Source organism: Cavia porcellus, unplaced genomic scaffold, assembly GCF_034190915.1.
Source record: "Cavia porcellus strain 051 isolate PalLab524CR breed Dunkin Hartley unplaced genomic scaffold, mCavPor4.1 scaffold_26, whole genome shotgun sequence".
In the NCBI taxonomy this organism is placed as follows: Eukaryota; Metazoa; Chordata; class Mammalia; order Rodentia; family Caviidae; genus Cavia; species Cavia porcellus.
In genome coordinates, this window is record NW_026947509.1 from 19,196,014 (window position 1) to 19,221,037 (window position 25,024).

The following is a 25,024-nucleotide window of genomic DNA, read 5'->3' on the forward strand; positions in this document are numbered from 1 at the left end:
AGTTTGTATTCATCCTTCAAAACCCATCTCAAGTATCACCTAAATGGAGGCACCCTGCCTGTGGGTCCCCTGGCCTGGCCTCACCTCTGCACCAGCGTCATGCATATACTTCTTTTGTGAATGCCCAGGAATCCCTTGCTTGTTTCCCATTTGTGTTTGGATTCTTTGAATCAATTATGTTTTCTCCATTCCACTGAATCCTGAATTACTCAGTTTTAATTCTCTAGGATCTAATGCCCGGCACACAGAAGACCAGGGCTTTGTATTAAACCAGTTCCTATGAAATAAAACAACTTCTCCCCTCTTGTAATTCTGGCCCATGGACTCCATCTCCCCAGCCTTTGCCAAGCACTAAGATCCCCTGGAACATGCATTTCTATCTTTGTACCCCCACCTCCCTTTGCTTAACACTGCTGCCACCCTTCCTGTATTGCATTGGAGTCTGGGTGGGAAGTAGAATCCCCTCTATGTCTTTCCAGTGACAACAATTAACCCCACGGAGCCAGAGGCCCACCTGGTGGTTGGAGGGGCTGGTGGGGGGTGTGGGAAGACAATTGGAAGCTGCTGTTGGTCATGACTGATTGTGACTTTGTGTGGCACACAGTGGGGTTTAAGGAGGCCTCCACTTCTGCAGCAACTGGCAAAACCTGTGTTTGCCCTTTGCAGCTGCCTAAAGACCTGTCTCTGTCTGCACAGGTGAAATGGCTTTCAGTTTTTATGGTCATGCCTCTCCTTGGTAGATCTCTATCTGAAATGGTCTTGTAGGGCATCTGAAAAGTGTTATTTATGGGCTTCAGCCCCAGAGGCACAGCCCATCTTAGAAGAACACCTATACCAACATTTGGCACATGTAGTATGCGGCTTGATTGGAAGCCTCCTTCATGGGCTATTTAATACCACATTTTTGTGGTAATGTTAGGTATTGAACACAAGGCTTTTGCACTGAACTACATCCTTAGCCTTTTTAAGTTTTATTTTGAGACAGGCTCTCCCTAAATCTCTGCATTATCCAGGCTGGGCTTGAATTTATAATCCCCTGCCTTGGCCTCCCAGAGTGCTGGGGTTACAGATGTACCACCACATCCTACATACTTGTTTTTCTTTTTAAAACACTGCTTCAGTAGATGCTTCGATCTCATTAATATGAGAAAATCTTCAACTATCACCATATTCCAACACTTTAATATCTTGAAGTGCTATATGTTACTTCCCCAAATCCACTGTATTTCTCTAGAATAGAAAGCAAAGTGTTTTCATCTTGGACTTACAATCTTTTGAAAAGCATATCTTAATTTATAGTACATAAGTCATTTTTAAATCCCCAGAGTTTTATTTAAAAAGATCTGAATTCAAGTTGAAGTTGGGTCTCTAGGACTTATATAACTGGAGGCAAATAGTTTAATCTTCATTCATTGGCACAACTACAGAGCTTGCAGTAGTATGGAATACTGTAGTCCAGGACCTGTTCAGCACCATGCAGTAGCTTCCTGAGCTGTCAAATGGGCCCTATTTTCCTTACAGTTTGTCAAGAAACATTTGTGACAGAGCCTGTAAACTTAAAGGCTCTGTGGAAGCATGAGTCATTATTTTAGCGAACATAGACTTATGGTTCATGTTTAGAATTGCTTCTCTAACAGAATTTATTATTCTGTTGTGGCATCAAAATGGTGTGATAGTCATAGCAGATTGGAGCATTTGGGGTAAATTAGCTGCAATAATCTTTTTCCTTCATTGTGGTCTCCAGAGTGAAGACATAATCCTGAGAGCATGGATGCACCGGCTTAGGCTGCATGCCTTGCCTGTGCTCCTACAGGAGGCAGGAGGAGGACTCACTGTCTCTCTAGAACATCAGCCCAGAGGCGATTGGGCGGCTTCTCAAAACAACAAAACAGACATATAATACACACATGTCCACCACGTTAAAAACATTAACTAACGGAGTTGAAGATATTTGCAATACCAGGCTCTGGGGTTACCAGGAAGCATTGCTTTGGGTAGTCTTAGAAATAAAAGTGACAAGACAGAAAAGAGAACAGCATTGTGACATTTTGTACAAAGACTTACCTTGTGAGCCTCTAGGCTGCCACTCAGTGAGTTTCAAATGCCCTTGTCTTCCTTTGGCTGTTTTCTAGTCATTCAGGTGAGGAGGCTAGAATAGGGGGACTCCAGAGACTTTAGTCTCTGAAAGTAAGTTAGGTAGTGGGGAAGAGAGTGGGGAGAAAGGGAAAGAGAGCCAGGCAGAGCACATGAGCGCGCTTGGCATGTAATTCTAAAAAAATAAAAGCTTATTAAATAAAAACTTATAAAATAAAAGCTTATCCTTAAAAAATAAAAGCTCCTAAGCTGCCTTTACATCTCTATACGGAAACCGAGCCCTTTGAAAGGAAGTCAGGTGGACTTTCCATGGTAAGGAAATGTAGTGATCCATTCTCATACATTTGATGTCCCATCCTTGGAACGAACTCTGTTTCCTTTCAGCGAGAAAGTTGTTAAAACCATAAAAGTCCTCATTTTTTCCTGGGGCCTTTTCAGTAGATGTAGAGAAGAGATTTTTAAAAGGAAAAACAAGTCTGAATTCATCCTGATATTTCTCATTTAAATGTACAATTGCAAAGTTTGTACTTAACCTGCTTTGGTTTCTACGGTTTCATCTTTTTGCTTCTATGTTACAAATTTGGATTTCTAATGGAATAGCCATGAATGTTCATGTTACATGCAAAAAGAATTCTAAAGGAATAGTGCCAACATTATTATAAAAAATGTTATTAAAAAAGGTAAAAATATCTTTTTGGTGTATGAGCTAAAGATAATCAATCATTGTTAGGTATATTTTAAAATCACTCAAAAATCCACTCCTATTTTAGTAATTATGTTTAAGACTTGGTACTTAATTAGATTTCTTTGTTTAATTATGCACTCAATTTTGGGAATCTCTTTTTTATTCTTCTAAATTGCTTTTCTCTTATGAAAAATTTTACATGGCTTCAAAAGTAAAATCTACAAGGCAAAATATATTCATAAATTTTTATTATTTCCCTGCTGTGCTTCATCTCTGTCCCTATGCATAGCTATATAAAATTTTAAACTTTAAAAAGGTGTGTAGCACATTGCAGCTGGAGTGTTGGTGGAGACGCTTGCTCGCCACAGGGCCAGCCTCCACTTCCTTCTACTGGAAGAGTGTGGGCAGGTGCTGGAGTCCCACCATCCCTTCCAGCATGCACTGCATGTGACTGGAAGAGCTTGCACTGGGCTTGCCTCTTAACCTTTCTTACTGCCTCCAAGCAGCACCACATGAGAGACTAAGCCCTTGGCACCTGGGCCTCTAGGGACATCCTAGAGAAAACAGTAGTGGGCTGGTTCCAGTATTGTTGCAACAGACACACAGCATTCTGATTTCAAGAAGAGTCTTCACTCTGGGTGTTTTTTGAGTGCTTGATGGGGATCCAAGGAGAACTACTTGCTAATATGTGCAAACAGCCCCATGCCTGGGCCATCAGAGCTCTATAAATACACACTTGACCTTTAGCAGTTTGTTTAAAAGGTGTTAAGTCCCTTCTAGCCTTTCTCATTCTGCCTCATTTGGTCTGCCTGCTCCTGCAAACACAGGACTGCTTAGTGTAAGTGTTCTGTAATGTGTCCTAACGTGTGATAAGCTTAATTTCCCTTCATTGCTTTTTCTTTCCAGGATGTTCCTCAACAGTTTTGCTTAGTTCTACCAAATAAATATTGTAAAAAACTTGTGTCTGTTTATAAAAAAAAATCCTGATGGTATTTTTACTCAGATCATGTTACATTTGTAGATTAATTTGAGGAAACTGGCATTTCCATGTTAGCAGGTCTAGCTCACACCAATTCATGTTTTGATTCATTCAAGCCTAGTTTGATGTCTTTTTTGGAGGTTTTTTTTTTACATTTTATTTTTAAAGAGGGTAAAATTAAACAGAACAAAGAAGATCATAAGAAAACAGTGTAAGAGACACAAATTTCAAAGCAAGACAACCAGAGATCTTCACTGTCTATCATATTGTCTCTTGTTTTCTTCCAAATAGTAGTCGATACCGTCACATACAATGAGTTCATACAAAACAAAATAGTATAAAACTGATCAGCACAGGATGATAAAGGCATTTTAAGTCTTTAAGACCAGACAGTAGGGAAGTCAACAATGGCTGCCATAATGTCTCTCATTCTCTTCAAAATAGCTGTCCATACTTTCATGTATGTTGAAATTAAACAAAACAAAACAGACTAAAATCACTCTGAACAAAGAATAATAGTATTGCTGGATTTCACATCATGATGCTACATAATCAGCACTGGTGTACCTTAGTGATTCTTTTTCTTCAAAGTAGCTATTCATTTCATCGTGCATTATATAATCGATTTTCATAAACTTTTTAGAAGTTCTATGCATGCATGAATCTTTACATGTATACCTATCCTGTCTGTATTAGAGGGAAAAACAAAACAAAGCAAGAAAAAACAAAAACAAATTCCTAGAAAAACACGAAATGAAAAAGACATATAAACAACAATAACAAAGAGCCCAGAACACTGACAGTATAGGCTTTCAAAACAAAGTGGTATGAGCATAACTAGGGTTGTTATTTTACATAATGATCAAGAGTTCCTCAGATCATCATACAATAATATGCATAATTGTTCAAGCCTTATGAATGTTAACTATTTTGTTCCAAGAACTTATAGCATTTGTAGTACACTCATCTTAGTTATCCTAAGTGTGTTTATATAATTTTAGATATTTTTTCTTTTCCCTTCCTTTTTATTTTTCCTCATTTTCCCTGAGATATTATTTTTTCCTCTCTAAGGAGATTCTTATCCTTTCACTGTATTTATTGAGTTTTTTGTATCATATGTACTCTTACCATTTCTTATACTAGGGAGACTATACAGTGTTTACATATGTGAGTTTCATTATTTCGCTTATGAGTATGATCTCAAGTTGCATCCATTTATTTATAAATATCTCAATGTGATCATTCTTTATAGCTGAGCAGTACTCCATTGTATAAAAATGCCACATCTTTTTTATCCATTCCTCAGTTGATGGGCACTTAGGTTGTTTCCAAGATCTGGCTATTACAAATTGTGCTGCTATAAACATGGGTGCACATATATCACTGTGGTATGATGTTTTCAGTTCTTCTGGGAATATGCCCGGAAGTGCAATAACTGGTTCAAATGGGACCCTTTAGAGGTTTTCTAAAAAAAAAAAAATTCTTTTTAAGTTTGGATACTTTTTTTGGTCTTATTTAAATATTTCACTATTCCTTTTTCTATTGTAAAATAAGGTCATCTTACTGGTTTTAATTTAAACATTGATGTTAATTCATATTTTGAAATTTAACCCATTGTTATTAAAATTTCCTTGTTGGCCAGTTTTCCATGATTCTTTTGAGTTTTCATATAAAAGTCATATATGCAAGTAGTTCCTTTATCATTCATTTGGTTCCATAACTCACTCTTTTTCAGTTGCTAGGTGCGCACATCTGTCAGTGAGTTCAGTAGTAGTACAGACCATGTGTATCCTTGTTCCTGACTTTAGTACAAAGCCTCTGATGTCTTTTCTTTCTTTAATGTGCTGGCTTGGGATCTGAAGTGCATATATATTTTATTATGCTATGTATGAATCCACCAATTATTAAAATTTTGAGAGTTAACATGACTGGATGTTAGGTCTTGGTGAATGCCTTTTCTGAATTTACAGTAAAGATCAAGAGATTTTTCTCAGTAGTTCGATGATGATGATGATGATGATGATGATGATGATGATGATGATATTAATGGATTTCCTAATATCAAACCACCTTTTTTTCATGGGAAAATATTTTTTAAAAATATGTACTTTTATGTTTAGAAAAGGCTGCTGGGCAGCCTAACCGCTTAGTACTTTATTATTCTCAGTGAAAGGCAGGATTTGACCCAGACAGCCTGTCCACAGAGAAATCCTCAAAATTGTGTCACTGATACCCCTGGAAGCAAAAGGCCAAATACCTGGTCTCTTCCATGCTCTCAACATCTGCTGTGTTTAAGTTGCCTGTGTGGATGAAGAGGGTCCCATTTTGCGGGGGGCATATTCTGGCTAATGGTTTCTTTTTGGGTTCAGATGCTGGCTTTATTCATAACTGTGGGACAGTGAGACAGTTACTGAACTTTTCTGTGTCTCTGTTTCTTTTTGTGCAAAAAAGAGATAACAGCACTTATCTTGTAGTGTGCTTGTGGGGGTTAATTGTGCACATGTGTAGCTTAGAAGTATGCCTGGCATATATTAAGTACCATGTGTATGATGCATACAGTCCGTAACACTTTCCTCTCTCTTTGCTGTATGTGCTGGGTTCACATGGTGAAAAATTGCAAGCTTTACTTTCTTGTAGAGAGCCTCCCATTTTTTCCATGATTGAAGGAAGAGGGGAAGCAGAAATATAACTTGCTTGCATTATACTTTATTCACTGTGAAGGCTCTGATCTTTAGAGATTATTTTCTGAAGACCCTGCTTTTTGACCCACTCCAGAGCTAGAATATTAGTTCTTAGTGATTTGGGACCTTCATACTTTAGGTGGCTACATAAAATTTTCACTGGGAAATATTTCAGAGCCTCAAAATGTACCATGCAATGAAAACCTTTCATACATGCTCTAAGAATGGGAAATTCTCTGGTCATTAGCAAAACAAGGAAAACAAATGTGACCTTTCAAAGATTGTCATATTTTATAAGGTGAAGTTGATTTTGAATATGTTTAGTTTTTAAATACTCAATATATAAAGTGCTAAAGTTAAGTCTCCAGGAGCTGGACAGTGTGTTACAGATGGAGGAGAGAAAGAGGAGGGCTTGGTTGGTTGGCCACCACCTCAATGGAAAGAGATGAATCTGCAATCACATTACTCCCTTGAGGCTATGGGTAGGTCTAAAGAAAGTGATAGTATTACTGTAAATTAGGTTTCTAAAAAACCTATAGCCATCCAGACACAAAAAGACAAATACTATACTGTTCTAGTTATAGAAGGTACCAAGAATTGTCAAATTTATTGACAGAAAGTAAGAGAATAATGGTTGCCAAGGAAGGAAAGGGATGGGAGGTGGACTTATGTTTAGTGGGCTAATGTTTAGTGGTTTCAAAGTTTACGTTGAGAAGAAGAGTTCTAAAAGTAGAACAGGGGTGGAGACAGCTGCTGTTGTGGTTTGTTCCTGTGGCCCTGCCCCAAGCCTCATGCAATCATGGACTTGACCAAATCTAGAGTTTGTGATTGATTCATTGTCTAGTGCTCAGACTGGTGGTGTGAATGTTTTCACCCACCCAGAAGTGGAGATAGGATACAGTGTATCAGCGGGAAGAAGGTGTTGATTTGAGCCTTGTTGTTTGCAGCTGACCATGAATGGGCAGCCCCACCATGCTCCTTTGCCTTGGAGCCAGCTGGGTATGGACTGAAACCCCAGCCTGTAAGAACTAAACCTTTCCTTCCTTAACTTTGGATATCAGATTATTTTGTCTCAACAAGGAATAAAAAGTAATTAAGACAGCTGCGGGCCCTGAGAAAATGGCGGCTTGCTAGGGGATCGGGAGGAGAGTCTCTCTGGAGAAATCATATTAGAAGCTAGAATATGACAACATGGAGAGGGCCAGACGAATGGATAACGATTCTTATTAACCAAGACAGTGCAGCTGGAGGATTTAAAGTCGTGCTGAGACTGTGAAGGCTGATAATGGGAGGCTGCAAATCCTGCACCTTTAAATCAGCGAACTGACCCATGGACCCAACAGGAAAAGCTGTGTTGGCTTTTGGTGACTGCTGGAAACTGAGACCTGGGACCCCGAGAAGCAGCCTGGACTGCCCCGCTGCACCAGAGGAGATTGTGAAAGGACCTGGAGCTCCAAAGCCGAACGCTGTGCAGTTTTCTGTCCATTCCACGCTGTGCTGAGAGCGCAGGGAGGGCAAGTGGTGTGGTATGCAGTAGACCCAAGAGGAGGACCTGCACCGAACCCTGGTGTACTGGGGTACTGGGGACCCCGCAGCTGCTGGGGTTGGCCAGAGAACATCTTGGAACTGGGCAGTGCCCGCCACCACGGGGACATCAATAACACAGAGAGTCTGGCGGCAGACATCTTAGAGTTGGGCAGAACCTACAGCTCGGTGACATCACCGAGACCCCCTGTAGGGAGGTCTGGTGGAAGACATCTTGAAATTGGGCAGAGTCTGACGCCGTGCTGGCTTCAGTGTCATACAGAGAACTAGTGGTAGACATCTGGGATTTGGGCAGACCTGTTCTCCTGGTGCTCCTGTCACAGAGAGAGGTCTGGAAGAGAACAGCTGGGATTTGGGCAGAAACCTGTGCCATAGTGACATTAGTCAGCTGCTTCTGGTACAGGGAGAACTGGCAGGAGCTACTGGGGCTAAACCAAGCCTCTGCTTGGGGCCCAATAAGCAGATACAAAATAGTCACAACTCAGTGACATCCAGAAAATACAGTCTAATTTACGGATTGACTGGCACAGAGGCTGGAGGCTAGCCTGTACCGCCCCTGCATCCCAGCCTACCCCAGATAACAGCAAATTGGGGAGGACAGCAAAAACTCAAGCCAGCATGCTTCTGAAAGGCCCTAAGCAATACAGAGAGGGCCAGGGACCCCCAGGACACTCCAGTCTGAAAGAAACCAGAAACATGACAAGAGATAAAAATAAAAAAAAATCTCCAGCTGCCCAACATGAGAAAATAAGCCCAGGAGAAGTAAACACTGAAGAGAACAAGCACAGTAACCATCCAATACTCGACACAGCATCAGCCGAAATTAAAAAATACCTTCATGACCTCATAGATGAATTTAAAGCTGTACTCCTGATCCAAGTGAGGCAAGATATAAAGAGATTAATTAAAGAAATGACAAGCCCCGCCCAAGAGAACACAGATGGAAGAACTGAGGAAATCAGAAAAGAAAGAGAAAATTCTGAAGAAGAATTTAAACATAACTTAGAATACATGAAACAGATCCAAAGCGATTACCTGGAAACTAAAAACTCCATTGAACACTGGCAAAATGCCTTGACAGAAACTAAAGACAGCCTTCTGAAACTTGAAGAGAGATTTATGGCATATGATCGTGAAAGAAAAAGCCTCTTAAAAATAACAAGGAACCAGAAAGAAACAATTCAAAAACTAGAAGATGACAAAAAGATACATAACTTAAGAATAAAGAATGTGAGTGAGGAAGCAGGAGCAACCAAAAATGAAATACAAAGAATATTCACAGATATATTAAAGCAAAATTTCCCATGTATAGCAAAAAGAAATGATATCCAGATAAAAGAGGCATACAGAACACCAGTTACCTACAACCAAAACAGAACTATGCCTAGACATAATAATAATCAAGATTCCAGAAATCCACCAAAAGAACAGAATATTAAAAGCAGCCAGAGAAAAGATGCAGATCACCTACAATGGGAAAGTTATCAAAATAACAGCAGACTTATCAACATAAACTCTTAAGTCAAGAAGGGAGTGGGGAGAAATATTCCAAGTCCTGAAAGAAAATAATATGCAACCAAAGCTCATATACCTGTCAAAACTCTCTCTCAAAATTAATGGAGAAATAAGATGCTTCCAAGACAAGGAGGAACTGTGGGACTTCGTGGCCACCAATCCGACCCTACAGAGAGTGCTGAAGGACCTTACAGAGAAAGAGAGGAAGGGATACCAGGATTCCAGCAACAGTGGCAGAGAGGCCTCAATGAACGGGGCAGACAGTGGAATGAGGGAGTAAGGTGGACAAATTATAGCAGAAAAGTGGAGTAGCAGACATGAGGCAGAGACGGTAAGCTATAGTCTTTAGTATAGACAGCTCTGAAACACTATAAAAAAAGGCAGAGGTCATTGTTAATGGTGTATAAGGATTTAAAAGACACATTAGTCTTATCACCATATTTAGTTTGAATTTAATTTGTTATGGTCTGTCCACTCATGTCAGATTTGAGGGCACAGACATCTTGACCCAAAAAATAGCAGGTTATACCATGGTAACTATCCTTACTTTCCTATTACCTTAAACTGAAATCCTGTATTACTTACATTGTCTTACTATGACTGATCTTAATTGAATCTGAATCATAAGACTATGGTTTGGCCTTGGCTGATTTTATTTGAATTTGGTATGCTTGTTAGTATCAATCCTAAAATTAGAGGCAACTACTCTGAAGATGACAAGATGTAAAGGATATCCATACTGGTATTAACTATTAACAGCCCTCGAATCCTACAATGCTTTCAAAGTTAAGTTTTTATAAAAATAGGTAATACTATGTTTAACTATAATAAGCCAGTGTTGTGGACAAATCTATTGAAAATAACAAGAGAAAACATGGTAACTACAGAAGATCATCTATATTGTGGTCTTATATGTCTTATCCATTGCATGTTTTTCTAGGAAATTGTTTTGCTGTCTTGCTACAACTTGGTTTTCCCTATAATACAGAGAGGATAGATATATATGTAGAAATTCACACATGAGTTTTTTTTTTTAACTATTTACGGGAACAGATTATATAATGCAGGATGTAATGAACTCTGAGAAAGAGATGCTAAGAAACCCGAGGCTAATTTTGTAGCACTATGATATAAATTCTAGCAATACTATTGTTCGCTGATTAGAATGACATTGGACTGGTTTCTTGAGTTCAATTTCAGCATATGTAGAGATGGGGACAGCTATCACAAAGAGAATGAGAGATGCGATGGTGGTTATTATTGTCTTCCCTAATGTTAGATCTTGAAGACCTAAAAAGCCTTCATCATCCTGTAATGATTTGATTAGTTCTATAATATGCAATAAGTATATAAAGTGGGTGAAGATGGGAAAACTATTTGTAAGAAACTGGAGACAGTTAGATAGACAGTGAAGATCTCCAGTGGACTTGCTTTGAAATCTGTATTTCTTTAAATTGTTTTTTTAACTGTTTTGTTCTGTTTTGATATGTTTAATCTTACCCTCTTTGAGATGTAAAACAAATGTGTAGGACTGATAACCATATTACTGAGCTTTTGTTTGATCATAGAGCAGAACGGTTTGTAGTGTCACTTTTTGAATGTCATTCTAAATACTTTAATTCTGTAACCTGAGCAGCTATTTCGAAGATGACAATATGTAACTTATCAACCAGCAATTTCTTACCATTTGTTTTTCTGTAATTTTGTATTATTTGTACCTTTTTTTTTATCTCCATGTATTTTTTTTGTTTCCTTTTCTTTAAATAAAAAAATAGACAGCTGCCTAGCAATGAGAATGCCATGAGTATGTGTGTGTGTGTGTATGCGTGCACACCTGCTGGTGTTCAAATCCAAGCCGTTGCACATGCTTTACTCCTGAGCTACACCACAGCCCAGTGTCAATGTATTTGATAGCATTGATATGGAAACTTAGAAATGGTTAAAGTGGTAAATTTTGCGATGTATATTTTGCTGCTCATTATCGAAAGAAAAGGTGTAGCCTCGTGGATGCAGCCCTCGCAGTAGGTGAACTGTCAGAGCATGTTTTTGTTCTCTCTCTCTGAATGTGTGTTGCTAAGGAACTTCCATGGGAAGCCGAAGACCACGTGGAAGCCTTTGAGTTGCTTGACCTATGGTGAGAGATACAGGCCACTTTGCCACTTTGCAAGCCATTCCTTCCTTCCCTCCTCTACATCTCCTCTCCTCGCACACTTGCTTGGCTCTACTGATAAACATTTTGACTCTGCCATAAAATCATAGCTGGATCTATGTACAGCATTCCTATCCAAAAAAGCAATGGCTTTTTTTGTACCTTCCTTGCCCTGTTTCCTTTTACCATCCATTCTGTAGGACATCTACTAGTGTGATCCTCTTAACCCATAGACCAAAACGTATCACGTCCACCTGCTCCCCAAAGTATGAGATTTAAACACGCTTTAAAAAAATACCACTCTAAAAAAAGGAGGAGCTAGGGATTTAGCTCAGCAGCATAAGCACCTGCCTTTGCAAGCATGTGGTCGTGAGTTTGATCCCTGGTACACATAAAAAAAACCCCAAAACACTCTGCTATTGAAAGCCCCTAGTGATTCCTAACCGTGTTCAAATAAAACCCAAATTGCATCCCGCAGAGCCCTTTGAGATCTGGTGCCTGCTCGCCTCTGGGACCTCAGCATGTCCCGTTTCCTTCTCCCGTTATGCCGTGGTCACACTGGCCTTCCTTTGGCAGCTGCAACTGCCTTATTCATTCCTTCTCAGTGTGGGTCCCACTTTCCAACCAGGCTCCTTTCCCCAGATGTCCTGCTGTCTGCAGTATTCTTCCTCTACTCTCTGCATAGCTGTGACTTTCTGACCACATGGGAAAACATGCCCTCTGCAGAGATGAGCACTGGGGCCAGCCAGTGCCCTGCCACCCTGCTCATGTTCTCTGCTATCAGATCCTCCTTACAGTTGCTTGTCATTTCTTACTTCCAACCAGCATGTGAGCACCAGGAGAGTTGGGGGCCTTGTCATGTGATCACCTCTGTGCACCAGGTCCCTGGCCAGTCCTGGGGTGTAGAAGGCACTGAGACCATAGTCACTGCACATGAATGAATGCCACAGCATTGAAGCGATATGGCACTGGTGGAAGACACACTTGCCTGTGAGTTACTTGGATTTCCTCTCCGTCCATTTCTCCTGTTACATCTTCTGAGGCTAATTTCCACCTTTGATCCTTGCTGTTTCACTTCAGTTTCCCATGAGTGTCAACTCTTCACATTTTCTCCACCCTGATGAGCTCACTTGTCATAAGCATCCTCTAAGGCCCTGCCCAGAGCCAGCCTGCAGCTCCCTCTGCCACCAGACAGGCACACATGCCTGAAAAGAGTAGCCTGTCTCATGTCCCTACGTCACACGTCTGGGGAGTTGAACCTGAGTTCAGGGGACACAGCCTCTCACAGGCAAAGGCGATGGCCAGCAGTGTGTGTACTGCCATTGGCTTTGGCGCTGAGATGCTCACTGGGAATGGGCAGGCAGGGTGAGCTTGCCTCTGGGCTCTTCTAGTCCTGCTCTCCTTCCTGTTTCTTGGCTCTGTTCTGCTGGCTCCAAGGCACTTGCCTGTGTCTCCTGACTCTGCAGCTTTCCAGCTGCCCAACTCAGACCCTGGAGTATGAACTCTCTCTCTCTGTCTGTCTCTGTCTCTGTCTCTGTCTGTCTGTCTCTCTCTTGCATTGTAAGGCACTGTGTGTCTTTTTTGTAACTTGCTTCCTCACTGAGTTATGAGGCATGAGGCTCTCATTAAAACAACTTTTTTTTCTTTTCTCAGTACTAGGGATTGAACCCAATGTACTGAGCTACATCCGTAAATATTAATTTTTTTTTAAATTTTGAGACAATATTACAAAGTTGCTAAGTTGCCCAGGCTGCACTCGAAGTTACAATCCTCTTGCCTCAGCCTCTCATACAGGCATCTGCCACTACCTGGCTCCATTAAAGCAAGCTTTAAAAATAGGCAAGAAGAAGATGACCATTTCTTGAGTGTGTCCTGGGTACCAGCTACTCTGCTAAGCCATGTGTCTCTATTGTATCTTTTAATTCTCTGAATTCCTTGTCAAAAGACTCTCCATCTCCCCAGTGAGGGAGCTGACCCAAGAGGATTTATGGAACTCTCCAGACCATGACTGATGCAGAGCCCATGGCCCTGGGGGAATGAGGCCTTCAGTGGGAGACCCAGAGCAGCAGGGATGCTGGGGGCAGCAGGTGGTGCACGGCAAGGTCCATTTGTAAAAGGAGCAGCCATTTTCAAGTTTTCAAGTAGCAGTCTCAAGGAACAGTCACACCAGGGTATAATCTAGCAGGGTGCTTGGGAACAGTGAGCCCCATAGAGCTTAGGCTGATTCCAGCTTTGTCTTACTCTGGCTGTGAGCTCTGTGCAAGTTACCTAGCCTTTCGGATATTCAGTACCTTCATGAATACATGAGAATGACAGTACCTGCCTCGGTGGTAATCACATGTACATGTGAGTACAGAGCATAGTATTTGGCATATTCTAGACAGGAAAAGCAATTTCTAATAATTTTATTAGATTTCCCCATTGATCTTTCACTGTCTGTTTCCCCATCTCCTGCCACTGTACTGAAGCTAGAGACTGTCCATGTCTGCTCCTGAAAGTCTGTCTTCTGGCTGTGGCTAATGTAGATAGAAAAGTTTGAATGAGCACTGGATGAGACAAGGCAGCTGAAACTTTGGTTTTAATCTATAGATTCCTATCCCCTTCCCCACCATGATAGCTATGGAAATTTACAATTGCTATCTGTGGCATGGATATTTACTTATGTGGCTGAGCAAAGTTGCTTGGTTTTGGTTGAGAAGAAGGATTATTTCTACTATTTAAAGTCTGCACCAGGCGCAGTTGTTGGAAGTACTGAGCATCTTACCTAGATCAGTGAAAGATCAAGGGGAACAATCTGCTCTCCCTGTAAGTGGAGCTCCCTTTAGAGAACAGCTTTGCACAGAAGCCTTCTGAATAAGTGGAAGTTAGGTATTGTGCTCTCCTTTCCCTGAATTTTGTAATTGTTTTGGGTAAATAATGTAGCAAATGATATATCTTACCTTTTGGCTTTGAGTTTCTCTGTTTTCACTTACCCTGAGTCCATGATCTTAAAATAGATAGTTATGTCTAGTTAATGAACCTTATAATTTAAACAGACCCCACAGGAGTCCTATTATAATGTTAGATGGGCGAAGTGCCAGGCATACTGGATGGCTTCAGGGATAGAGCAAAGACAGAGATGGAAGCTGGGGACAGATGGACCTGAGCAGTTGGACCCCACTCTGGGCTGAATGCCTATGTCCAGGGGCGGGATTAACCCTGGCCTGTTTTAGGTAGATTACCAACCAGGAAGCCAGTATTTGGGTGGGTCATGACAGCCAAGTGTGTGTGCTGGGAGCAGTGATTTGCCCGATGGACAGCAGTTGCATTTTGCAACCATACTCAGGGAGAATAGGGTTTAGTCCACACAGATCAGGAGGGAACGAGCATGTTAATGCCATTCATATGGACTAAGCCAGTCCCTGATATTGGTGTAGGGAATACAACAACTTCCATGGTCCACAGGAGACTCAGGCATGGGGCAGTGGGCACACCCAGCTTGGGACAGACTGCTCTCCATGGAAATCTCTCAGAACTGAAACTGCAGAGCTCAATGACCATAGCTGACCCTGTCCCCTCCTTTTGACTAGTGTGATTCTGTACTTTTATAACACAATTTCATTTATTTCTGAGTAAGTGAACGTCAGAGAGAGCTAGGGTTATAAAAAGATTCCTCTACTGAAAAAGTAGAAGTTACCTGAAAATCTACTTAAGACCTTTACTGTAAGACTTGCTGAGACACCTTTGCTCTCAAGGTATCTATTAATTGTATCTATTAATTCTCAGAACTCCCCATGGGAAGGTCCATTTCCTTGGTGAGGAAGCTGACCTGAGAGAAGTTGCAAAAGGTTCTGGAGCCCACGTGCCTACGGTTTTACATTAAAATCACCTAGATGGCTTACCACAAGTGATTGCTGGGCCTCCTCCTCAGAACTGCTGAGTCAGTGTGTCTGAGCGGGGGGGAGAGCCTTTGTATTTCCAAAAATGTGGGAGTCACCTTTGAAAACCACAATCCCAGAGTAATTCATTTCTTCACTATGCTCTGAGTGTAAATTTTGTATTTTTTGTTAATTGCACCACTGGTACAGATATGCTGTATTGATCTGCATGTCTTTGTCTCTTTGAACAGATATTTTGATGTTGGACTACATAATTTCTTAATCAGGTAAGCCAGTATTTTTTTAGATAATGTTGAATAGCATGTCTACTTTGGACATTGTGATTGAAAATAAATTCTTGTTAAATATGTTGATAAATAATGATAACTGTATATTTGTCAAGAAAACACTGCCAACACTATGTTTTTGGGTTAAACAGTCAAGGAAACATGTTTAAAGTGGCCTTATGTCTCAGCTGATAGTTAGCCAAGTTCTGAATTCCAACTATTGAAGTGCTGGAAAGACGAATAGAAAAGTGAATAGTGTCAGCTCATGTTTGAATGTTAAACTACCCATGTAACCAGTTTCTCCCTGTTGACTTTAATATTTTTAAAATGAATCTACTGCTCATTTTACAGTCACAAAAATACAGCCTTGTACAAATTGAAAGAGATTATAGGTAGCAATTTATATCCAAGTTTATTGGTGATTTTAACCAGAGTTGGCTTATGGGGCATATTCATTTCAAATAGTTATTAAGTCAAAAATTAAATGGAAATGTACCAGAATATTAGTAGTTTTATAAGAATATATGTAATTTTTAAAGTCAGCATTGCTGTTTTTCTTGATTTTTGATACCATGTATGTATCACTATAATAGTGGTAAAAATGATTATTAAAATGTCTGTCAAAAATATGTGAAGGAAGCAATAATAGTTGCAAAGGAACCACTGTAAACTAAAGGTGGTATCTTGTAGAGTGACTTATGTAACTCTAAATGCTAATTAATTCTGACTAATAGTCTGCTGAAATCTGTAGATCAGTTGTGATTTTTGTCTAGGTGTTATATAAAACAGTACATGGCTGCCTCCCTGCTGGTAAGGTGTTCTCTGAAAGGAATGTCCATAATTCATAACATCTTTGTCCTCCATGCTGGGTTGCATATGGCAGTGCTCTAAGACGGGTCACACATACTGTGTCCTCTATTCCAATGCCTATTCTAGGACTATACATAATAATCACCTTGGCCTATCCCAGGTCCAAGGAATGGGGCTGTCCTTGGTTTTCTCCAGGATTGCACTCACAGATGGAGATATGTAAACAACTATGCTTTCCTAGCAAAGGGACTACATTTTAGCAAAGAGATAAAAGGCTGATCAGAGGAAGCTGTCTACTACACATCTGGGAATAGTAGGGTTTTTGGGCTATGTCTCTGGGGCTTTGCACTATAACTCTGTAGTGGTGGACCTAAGTTTATAACTTTCCTAAGTGCAGGAAGCATGACTTAATCAGTGATTAATAATAAATTCAGAAATGTATATAGACTCACCCTTCAGGAAGTATTTGCAGTAGGAGCGAATGAATGGAAGAGAAGACAAGGAGGGAAGGTGGGATTGAAAAACCACTGTTTGTTTACTCAGCAAGTTATTATGAAGCCTACTGCAGCCATGTATGTGGCCATGTCGGGAAGACTGTCGTTCACAGCAGTCTGTCCCTGTACTTACACTTGCTAGGCAGTGTGAGCTAGGCATGTTATGCTTTGGCTGGGCAACCCGCCTCCCTTCCCTTGTTTGGACTCAGCCATTCTCCTAACTTGGTCTGGAGGAGAAAGAGGGAGCACTGCAGTAACTCTAAAATAGCTGATGCTAGAGAAATGACTAATTTTAATGAATTCAGGTTCTTTGTCTCATGAAGTTGAAGAATAAACTAATGGGCAAGCAGAAGAATTTAGGAAAGTGTTCTGTAAAAATAAAAAGAAGGAAAAGCTCTTGGTGGATACCCAAGAGAACATTTCAAATATAAGTCCCATTTCTTTGTTTTGGGCTTACGTACAGGGACTTGTTTTAAATAGATGGCGTTGTGGGTTTAGAATTAAAAGAAATTAGTTATTTAGCTGGTTTACAGGAAACTGACTTCCAAGGAAACTGGTTATGTTGCATTTTAAGTTTTTCTAAGTCCAGCCCTTACAGAGAAACTGTCAACTAACTTAACATACCTTCATTTTGGGAGGAAAGGTCCTCTTCTCCTTCTGATTGTAACTGTTCTTGTGTTTACCTTTGCATCTCTGAGTTTAGTTTTATAGCTTATATTATTAGTTCCTAACTCAGGTGGGCTATTTTATTTTATCTGATCCTATCATTAGATGTTCTGACTGCTTTACTCATAATAGCTAAACTGAATTACTCTACAGGGATCCCTTTGACCTGGCAGGAGACATTTTTTTGCAGATACTAGAAGAAGCTCTAGCTTAGTTACTGTCTGAGCTATTATTTCTCATTGTTGAGATTAAATACCAACACCTCACATTAAAGAAGAAAGAATTTATTGTAGCTCAGTTTGAAGAGGTTTCAGATCCACCTCTGCCTGTTGGGTGTGGCCATTGGAAGGCCCTTTCCTCTGGGTGCCCAGCGCGGGCAGAGAGAGCCAGAAGATGTGCCTCTGCCTGTTGGGCACCACCAGTGGAAGACCCTTTCTTCTGCATACCCAGTGTGGGCCAAGAGAGAAACAGACAGATCTACCTCTGCCTGCCATGTGCTGCCACCAAGAGACCACATCTTGCAGGCGGCCACTGTGGGCAGAGAGAACCAGATCTGCCTTCATCTTTAGGGAGCTGCCACTAGAAGGCTCCTTCCTGCAGTCAGCCAGCAGGAGCAGGGACACACAGCCAAGTAAGCTCTGTGCATCCTCACGTAGGCCACCACTGGAGGCCCTTTGTTCCCTCAGGCAGCCATCATCCACTAGCAGAATCAGACAAATATACCCTCTATGTCTGCCAGCATCATAAATGTCCCAGTGTAGACACACAGGCTGAGAGAAGCAGCCCCACCTCCATGCACCCCTGATCATCAGAGAAGCCCCAGTGGAGCTATACAGGTCTGGAGAAGCCCATTCTATGGCCTGCTACTTCCCTGTAAATGTGGAATTAGAGGAACCCAGGTACCTGTCCCACCTACACTGCCTAGGAGCAGCCAACATGGGAAGTGCCTGGGGCCCCACAACTAGCTTATTGGGAGAAACCTAGGAGAAAGTCAAGATGAAGGAGCAAAAGGTAAACTCAGACCTCTAGCCCACACAGAATAAGTCTGGGAGATACAGTCATGGAAGAAAAGGGAAGTCACACAGCTGAAAGCTCTGAGAGAATAGCAACTGAAGTACGGAAACAACTTCATGAGATTGTAAGAGCAGTCCAATCAGAAATAATGTCTCAGAAACGAAGAAATCACAAACATACTGAAAGAATTGTTCATCAGGTCTAAAGAAGACACAGACAAAAAAGAGGAGCATAGGAAAATGATAGAAACCTTGAATGAATGTAGAAAGAAATTACAATGCATGAAACAGATTCAAAGAGAGATGCAGGGAATTAAAAATTCAATCGAAAGCTGGCAAAACCACCTGAAAGAGACTGAAGACAAACCTTGAAGTTGCAGCTAGTGATTGTGAAAGGAAAGATCTCTTAAAATAACAAAGAATCAGGACATATCTCAATGGCTGCAAGATGACTCAAAGAAGCATAACTTAAGAATGAGAGGTGTAAGTGAAGAAGCAGGGTCAACACAAATGAAATTAAAAGGCTATTTACAGAAGTAATAGAAGAAAACTTCCCAAAAATGGGAAATGCATCTGGCATGCAGATAAGTGAGGCATATGGGATTCCAACTAACCATAACCAAAGTAAATCTACACCCAAACATATAATAATCAAGATCACAGAAATTCAGCACAAGAACAGAATATTAAATGCTGCTAGAGAAGAGACAGATCACCTATAAAGGAAAGCCAATCAGAATCACAGCAAACTTCTCAACACAAACCATCAAGTCAAGAAGAGTTTGGAGTGAAGCGTTTCAAGCCCTGAAAGAAAACAACTTCCAACCCAGATTGATCTACTCAGAAAAACTATCTTTCAAACTTGATGGAAAAAGGGGTTGGGGATTTAGCTCAGCGGCATAAGCGCCTGCCTTGCAAGCAGGCAATCGTGAGTTCAATCCCCGGTACCGATAAAAAGGAAAAAGACAAAAAAAAAAAAAAAAAAAAAAAAAAAAAAAAAAAGAAAGCAAACTTGATGGAAAAATAAGATACTTCCATGATAAAGAACAACTGAAGGAATTCATGACTCCTAAACCAACCCTACAGAGAGTGCTAAAGGATGTTCTAGAGAGAGATAAAGCTGACCATAGTTCCAGGAACAGCAGCAGAGGAGGATCACCAAACAAGACAGACAAATGAATGAAGGGGAAAAGTTAAGGGAAAACAACAGGTGGATACATGGCAGAGACAAACCAATGTATGCTGGTTGTAACCATTAATGCAGATGACCTCAGGTCAGCAATAAAAAGAAACCCAGGGAGCGTGGATCAAGAAACAAGATCCATCCATATACTGCAAAAAGAAACACATTTAACTAGAAAGGAAATTCATAAACTGAAAATCAAAGGAGAGAAAAAATTGTTTCATGTGACAGGAGACCAGAAAAAAAAAAGCAAGAGTAACTTGCCCATCAACTGCAGAATGGATAAGAAAGACACAGTATTTTCATGCAGTGGAAAGCTACCCAGCTATAAAGTAAGATAATCTCAAGACTCCTGTAGGTAAATGGACACAACTGGAGATCATTTTTTGTGGGTGAATCAGTTTGGAACTTGTAAGTATGAACCCTAGCATAAGAAATAAAAAGAGTTAATAGGATCCAAAAGCAAAATAGTTAATGTAAGAACAAAGGGAAGGAAACACCTGGGAGGGAAAAATGGAAACTACTGTTAATTTCTTATAGTCTTGTCTTGAACTCTTGCATTGTTTATACAATTTTGTTAAGACTGGCTTTGTTCTGTCTTCTTTTGTTAGATTTTATGCTGTCAGATGGCAGCTATTTTGAATATAATGGAATATATTATGGTAATCATGGTTTCCTAGTATATTGCTTTGAAGTCTTATAATGCTTTCGTTCATTTGCTTGATTGGTTTTATTCTGTTATTTGATTTTATTATTTATGATGGTATGAATAGCTATTTTGAAAAAAAACAAGACATGGTAGCCATTGCTGATTTACTATCATCTTGTTTTGAAGTCCTACCATGCTTTTGTTCTTCTGTTTTGATTGATTCTATCCTGTTGTGTTTTATTTGATCTCATTATGAGTGATGGTACAGACAACTTTTTTGAGGAAAATGAGATAGTAGCCATTGTTCATTTCCTATTATTTGGTTTTGAAGTCCTGTAATGCTTTCATTCTTTTGAATGGTTTTATACTATTTTGTTATGTTTGATATTATTGTACATGAAGGTACGCTCAACTTTTTCGAAGAAAAGAGACATTTTGGTAGCTACTGTTGATGTTCTGTTGTCTTGTAAAGTGCTGTGTTGTTTGCATTGTTCTGTTCGAATTTGCTTTGTTCTGTTCTCTTTTGTTGTATTATCTTTAAAATAAAAAAAAGGAAGCGATTTCAGTCCATAATCAGCTGGCTCCAAGGCAGGGTGGCATTGTAGAGGAACATCATAGAGTAGACAGGAGGCAGCAGAAGACAAGCAGCAGCAGCAGGTGACAGTAGCAGCCATCTTTCTGTCCTTTATATCCTAGCCAGGCTACATGTCCTCAGCATGGGTAGCACTCACACCCAGGGAGAGTCTTCCCATTATCCACACCCAGAATCTTGCCAACCACTCCATAGCTAATTTAGTAACCAGGGATCCTTGATCAACATTCTAGATTCAGCCACTCCTAAAAAGTCCCCCTATGACGGCATGAGGCTTTTAGCAGGAACAGGGGAGATCTAGATACAAACTCTGAATTGTGTAAGGTAAGCAGAACTGAAGGGAAAAACTCTCATCTTGCCATCTCTCTGGGGTTTTCCCTCCCAGAGCAAAGGAGCATATGCATTGCTTATTGTATTAAGAAGGAGAGGTCAGTCTCTCCTTGTAGAAGTCCAGCCTCTTCATCCCCAGCCATATGAACCATCCTCATCTCCCCCAAGCAGACAGCTTAATCCTTAGCAGGTCACTGAGAAATGTAGACACTTAACTCATGACCTCTACAGGGTTAGAGACTCCATGCAGTCCCTTAGACTTCCTCTCTGGAGACTGGGACCAAGGTCAGGTGAGGAGTTAGGTAGGAAGAGGTAGTGCTAGGAACAAAATCAATTTTAGTCCCTTAGTAATCCCTGGATGGGCTGGCTGGCTTTATTTGCAGCCCTGTTGAAGAAATAAATAATCCCTTTTCTCAGCCAGCCGGGGCAGTCAGGGTCACTGTGGACCAAGCACCCTTTACAATTGGGTGTGTGGTTGAGAAATGCTTTGCTGGGATGGTGACCTTGTAGCTAGATGGAGGAAGATGCAGTGGGGTGAGGGTGGGGAATAGGATGGCAGTAATAGTGCCTTTGTTCTGGAGAGGAGGAAAGGCATGACCTGATTCCCAACTGGATCAATATTGACTTGACAGCAAGAGAAGAGGGTGGGTCAAGTGGGAGTTTTTCATTTTAGGTGAGAGAAACTCTTGGGTTTAGCCAGCAGGTTTTAAATGCCCTTTAGATGAAGAGAAAGTGGTCTCATTTAGGTAGACAGATGCAGAGTAACATGGCCAGGGATAGGCATTAGTCCAGAAAGCAAAGACATTTTCTTATCAATATACCCTTATGATGGAGTAGAAATATAACTCCCAACTGCTAGATGTCAGGTGTTCTGGATTCACATCCCCAGAAATTGAAGAATAAATTTTAAGTAATGACATTAAGGGTAGGAAAGGTTCATTAAGAGACAGGGAATTCCTAAGAGACAGGAGGGGGTCTATTGTGGGCTGTTACTGAAGTTCTTCGTTGAGGTAATTTGTATAGCTAGGTCACAGTGTGGATACAATGTGGGTCAAGCTACAATCAACCTATTAGATTACAAGTGTAGTTGCTTAGCTAATATTGATCAGTTTGGAATCAGGTCATACAGCAAGGGTACAAGCACTCTGGTTTGTCAGGTTATATTGAATCCTTTGTGTTTGCAGAAAAGAAACTACAGCTTGTCTGAAATTGACCAGCTGCATCTTTATACTGATGGAAGTAACGTGGGCTTCTCTGGCATGATGTAGATGTCCCCTGAGCCCAGACCTCATCTGTAACCCCCAGCCAGGCAACTGCAGGGAAGAACTTGCTTTCTGTAAATGGTTTGAGTGCTGTGAAATAACTTGTCATGTTGAATAAAGATAGAAATTTTCCATACAGGCATTTCATGAAGACTGTGGGAGGGAAGTAGCTATCAATTCTTTATGCATCTTAGAAAAATCTTAGAGAAGGTGCCTTTGAAGAAGCAGGAGCTACAGGTCACTTGTGAATAAACTCAGAAGACCATTGGTTAGAATTCTTAAAGTGTCACTACAAAAGAGAAAGAAAAATGACCATCTGTTGTACCCCAAAAATGAGACTCCAAGATGTTGTCCAAAAAATGGGGCAAGATGTTTTTTTAAAAGAAAAAGGAGTGCTTTATTTAAGCTGGCACCAGCGACACAGTGCAGTTGGAGTTTGGAAAACTGTGTAAGTGGGTTAAAATTTTGACAGACTTTTATAGAAAGAACAATTACAAAGTAAATGTTGGGTGGGGTAACAGGAATAAGGAGCACCTTTGTTCCCCCTTTCTTGAGGGCAGAGAAGTTTTGCAGTTGGTGGTCAGCCATTTCCTTCTTTACAAGAATTTACAGCCCTATGTCTACTAATTTCAGGATCAACTGTCTTTCACAAAAGAGGGACAAAGGTCGAGAGGAATATAGGTAACTCAAGGTGGACTACTTCCAGGAACAATTGTCCCTCAAAAGGGGAACAAAGATTAACACAGCAAACAGGTTACCAGGGTGACGGCACATACAGAACAGTATGGCGGCACTTTTTAGTATAACATTCCCCACTGATTTTCCTTAGTGATCCAAATCATTGGCTCATGGGAATTTCAGACAGTGGTACCTCCTCATAGCTTTGTGTCCTTAAAATCATTAATTTAAGTTTGAACTCTGTCTTTAACATAACTTATCAATTTGTTTATAATACAAGGCCCAATAGGAGGATTAATAAAGATCCTGCAGCTGCTGTTATTAAAGCTGTTAACCAACGGAGAAAGAAAACCAACATTCAAACCAGCTCTGTTCTGCCTGCCTGGCTTATTCTTGCAATTGCTTTTTGCGGTTAGCCATGTTTTGCCTGATGACTCCAGAATGATTGGCATACAGACAGCAGTTTCCCCCTAAAGCCAAACAGAGACTTCCTTATTTTAGGAATAGGAGATTTAGTCCCTGTTGGTTTTGTAAAACCATCTCGGCCAGGGAACTAAAGGAATCTTCCAGCTTGGAGACAGAATCACTGAGTGTGGCTAGATCCTGACCAATAAAAGCACTTAAGTGCCTGTAATTTTGGTCTCAGATTACTAGGCTGGACACTCCTACACCCACTGATCCCACCAACCTAATGTCTACAAAAGTATGTTATTTCTAAGGACTGTGAATGCTTCTAGGTATGATAATCTCTAGATACTCCAATATCAGCAGTTGGAGTGCTGAGGACATGGTGTAGGGGCCTTCCCACCATGGTTCGAGAGATTCTCAGTGATGTCTTCTGATGAGGGCTAGTGTTCCCAGTTCCACTGCAGGGTGTTAGTCCTCGGAATGGGCTGCAGGTGGAGGAAATAATTGGTGGATGGAAATCAGAACTGGCTGAAGGGCCTGGAGGGACTTAATGAGATCTTGATTAGTTAGATCAGCCAGTTTTTTTTTTTAATTCAGAAATCTTAGGGATGAGGGGAGGGATTCTCCCATACAAAGCTTTGAAAGGGGAAATACCAGCAACATAAGGGGTACATCGCACACACAAGAGGGCAAAAGTAAGGAGACTCACCCAGTTCTCGCCAGTTTCCAAGGCCATCTTAGTTATTACCATTTTTAAGATCTGGTTTATCCTTTCTATTTGTCCTGAACTTTGAGGCCAGTAAGCACAATGGAGTTTCCAATCGATCTTCAAAGCTTGGGTTAGTTTTTGAGTTATCTGGGCTATAACAGCTGGGCTATTGTTGGACCCCATGGATAAGGGGAGGCCAAATCAGGGAAACTGCTCTCAGGGCTGACTCAGACTTAGTAGGCAAAGCTTAGACCCATCCAGTGAAAATATCTATCATTACTAATAAGTACTTACTCCTTTGAAGTCCAGGCTTTCCTATTTCTGTGACATCTATTTCCCAATGTGCTCCAGGCATGGTCCTACAGTAGCGAGTAGTTTCTATTTGTTGCAATTGCTTTGGGTTCACTAATCAACACTGAGGGCATCTGAGGCTCAAAG

The 25,024-nt window shown here is 40.7% G+C and overlaps 1 protein-coding gene across 11 annotated transcripts in view; it reads left to right on the forward strand.

Annotated features, from left to right (window-relative positions):
* Window positions 1-25,024, forward strand: part of Hhat (hedgehog acyltransferase) — a 365,298-nt gene that overhangs the window by 154,756 nt on the left and 185,518 nt on the right. For all 11 annotated transcript variants that reach the window (XR_010043340.1, XR_010043343.1, XR_010043341.1 and 8 more), the window contains one exon: window positions 15,757-15,792. Coding sequence is in view for 2 of the 11 variants with exons in the window: in XM_003474275.5 (XP_003474323.1) it covers window positions 15,757-15,792 (36 nt within the window). In the remaining 9 variants the exon portion in view is untranslated. The remainder of the gene's footprint in view (window positions 1-15,756; window positions 15,793-25,024) is intronic.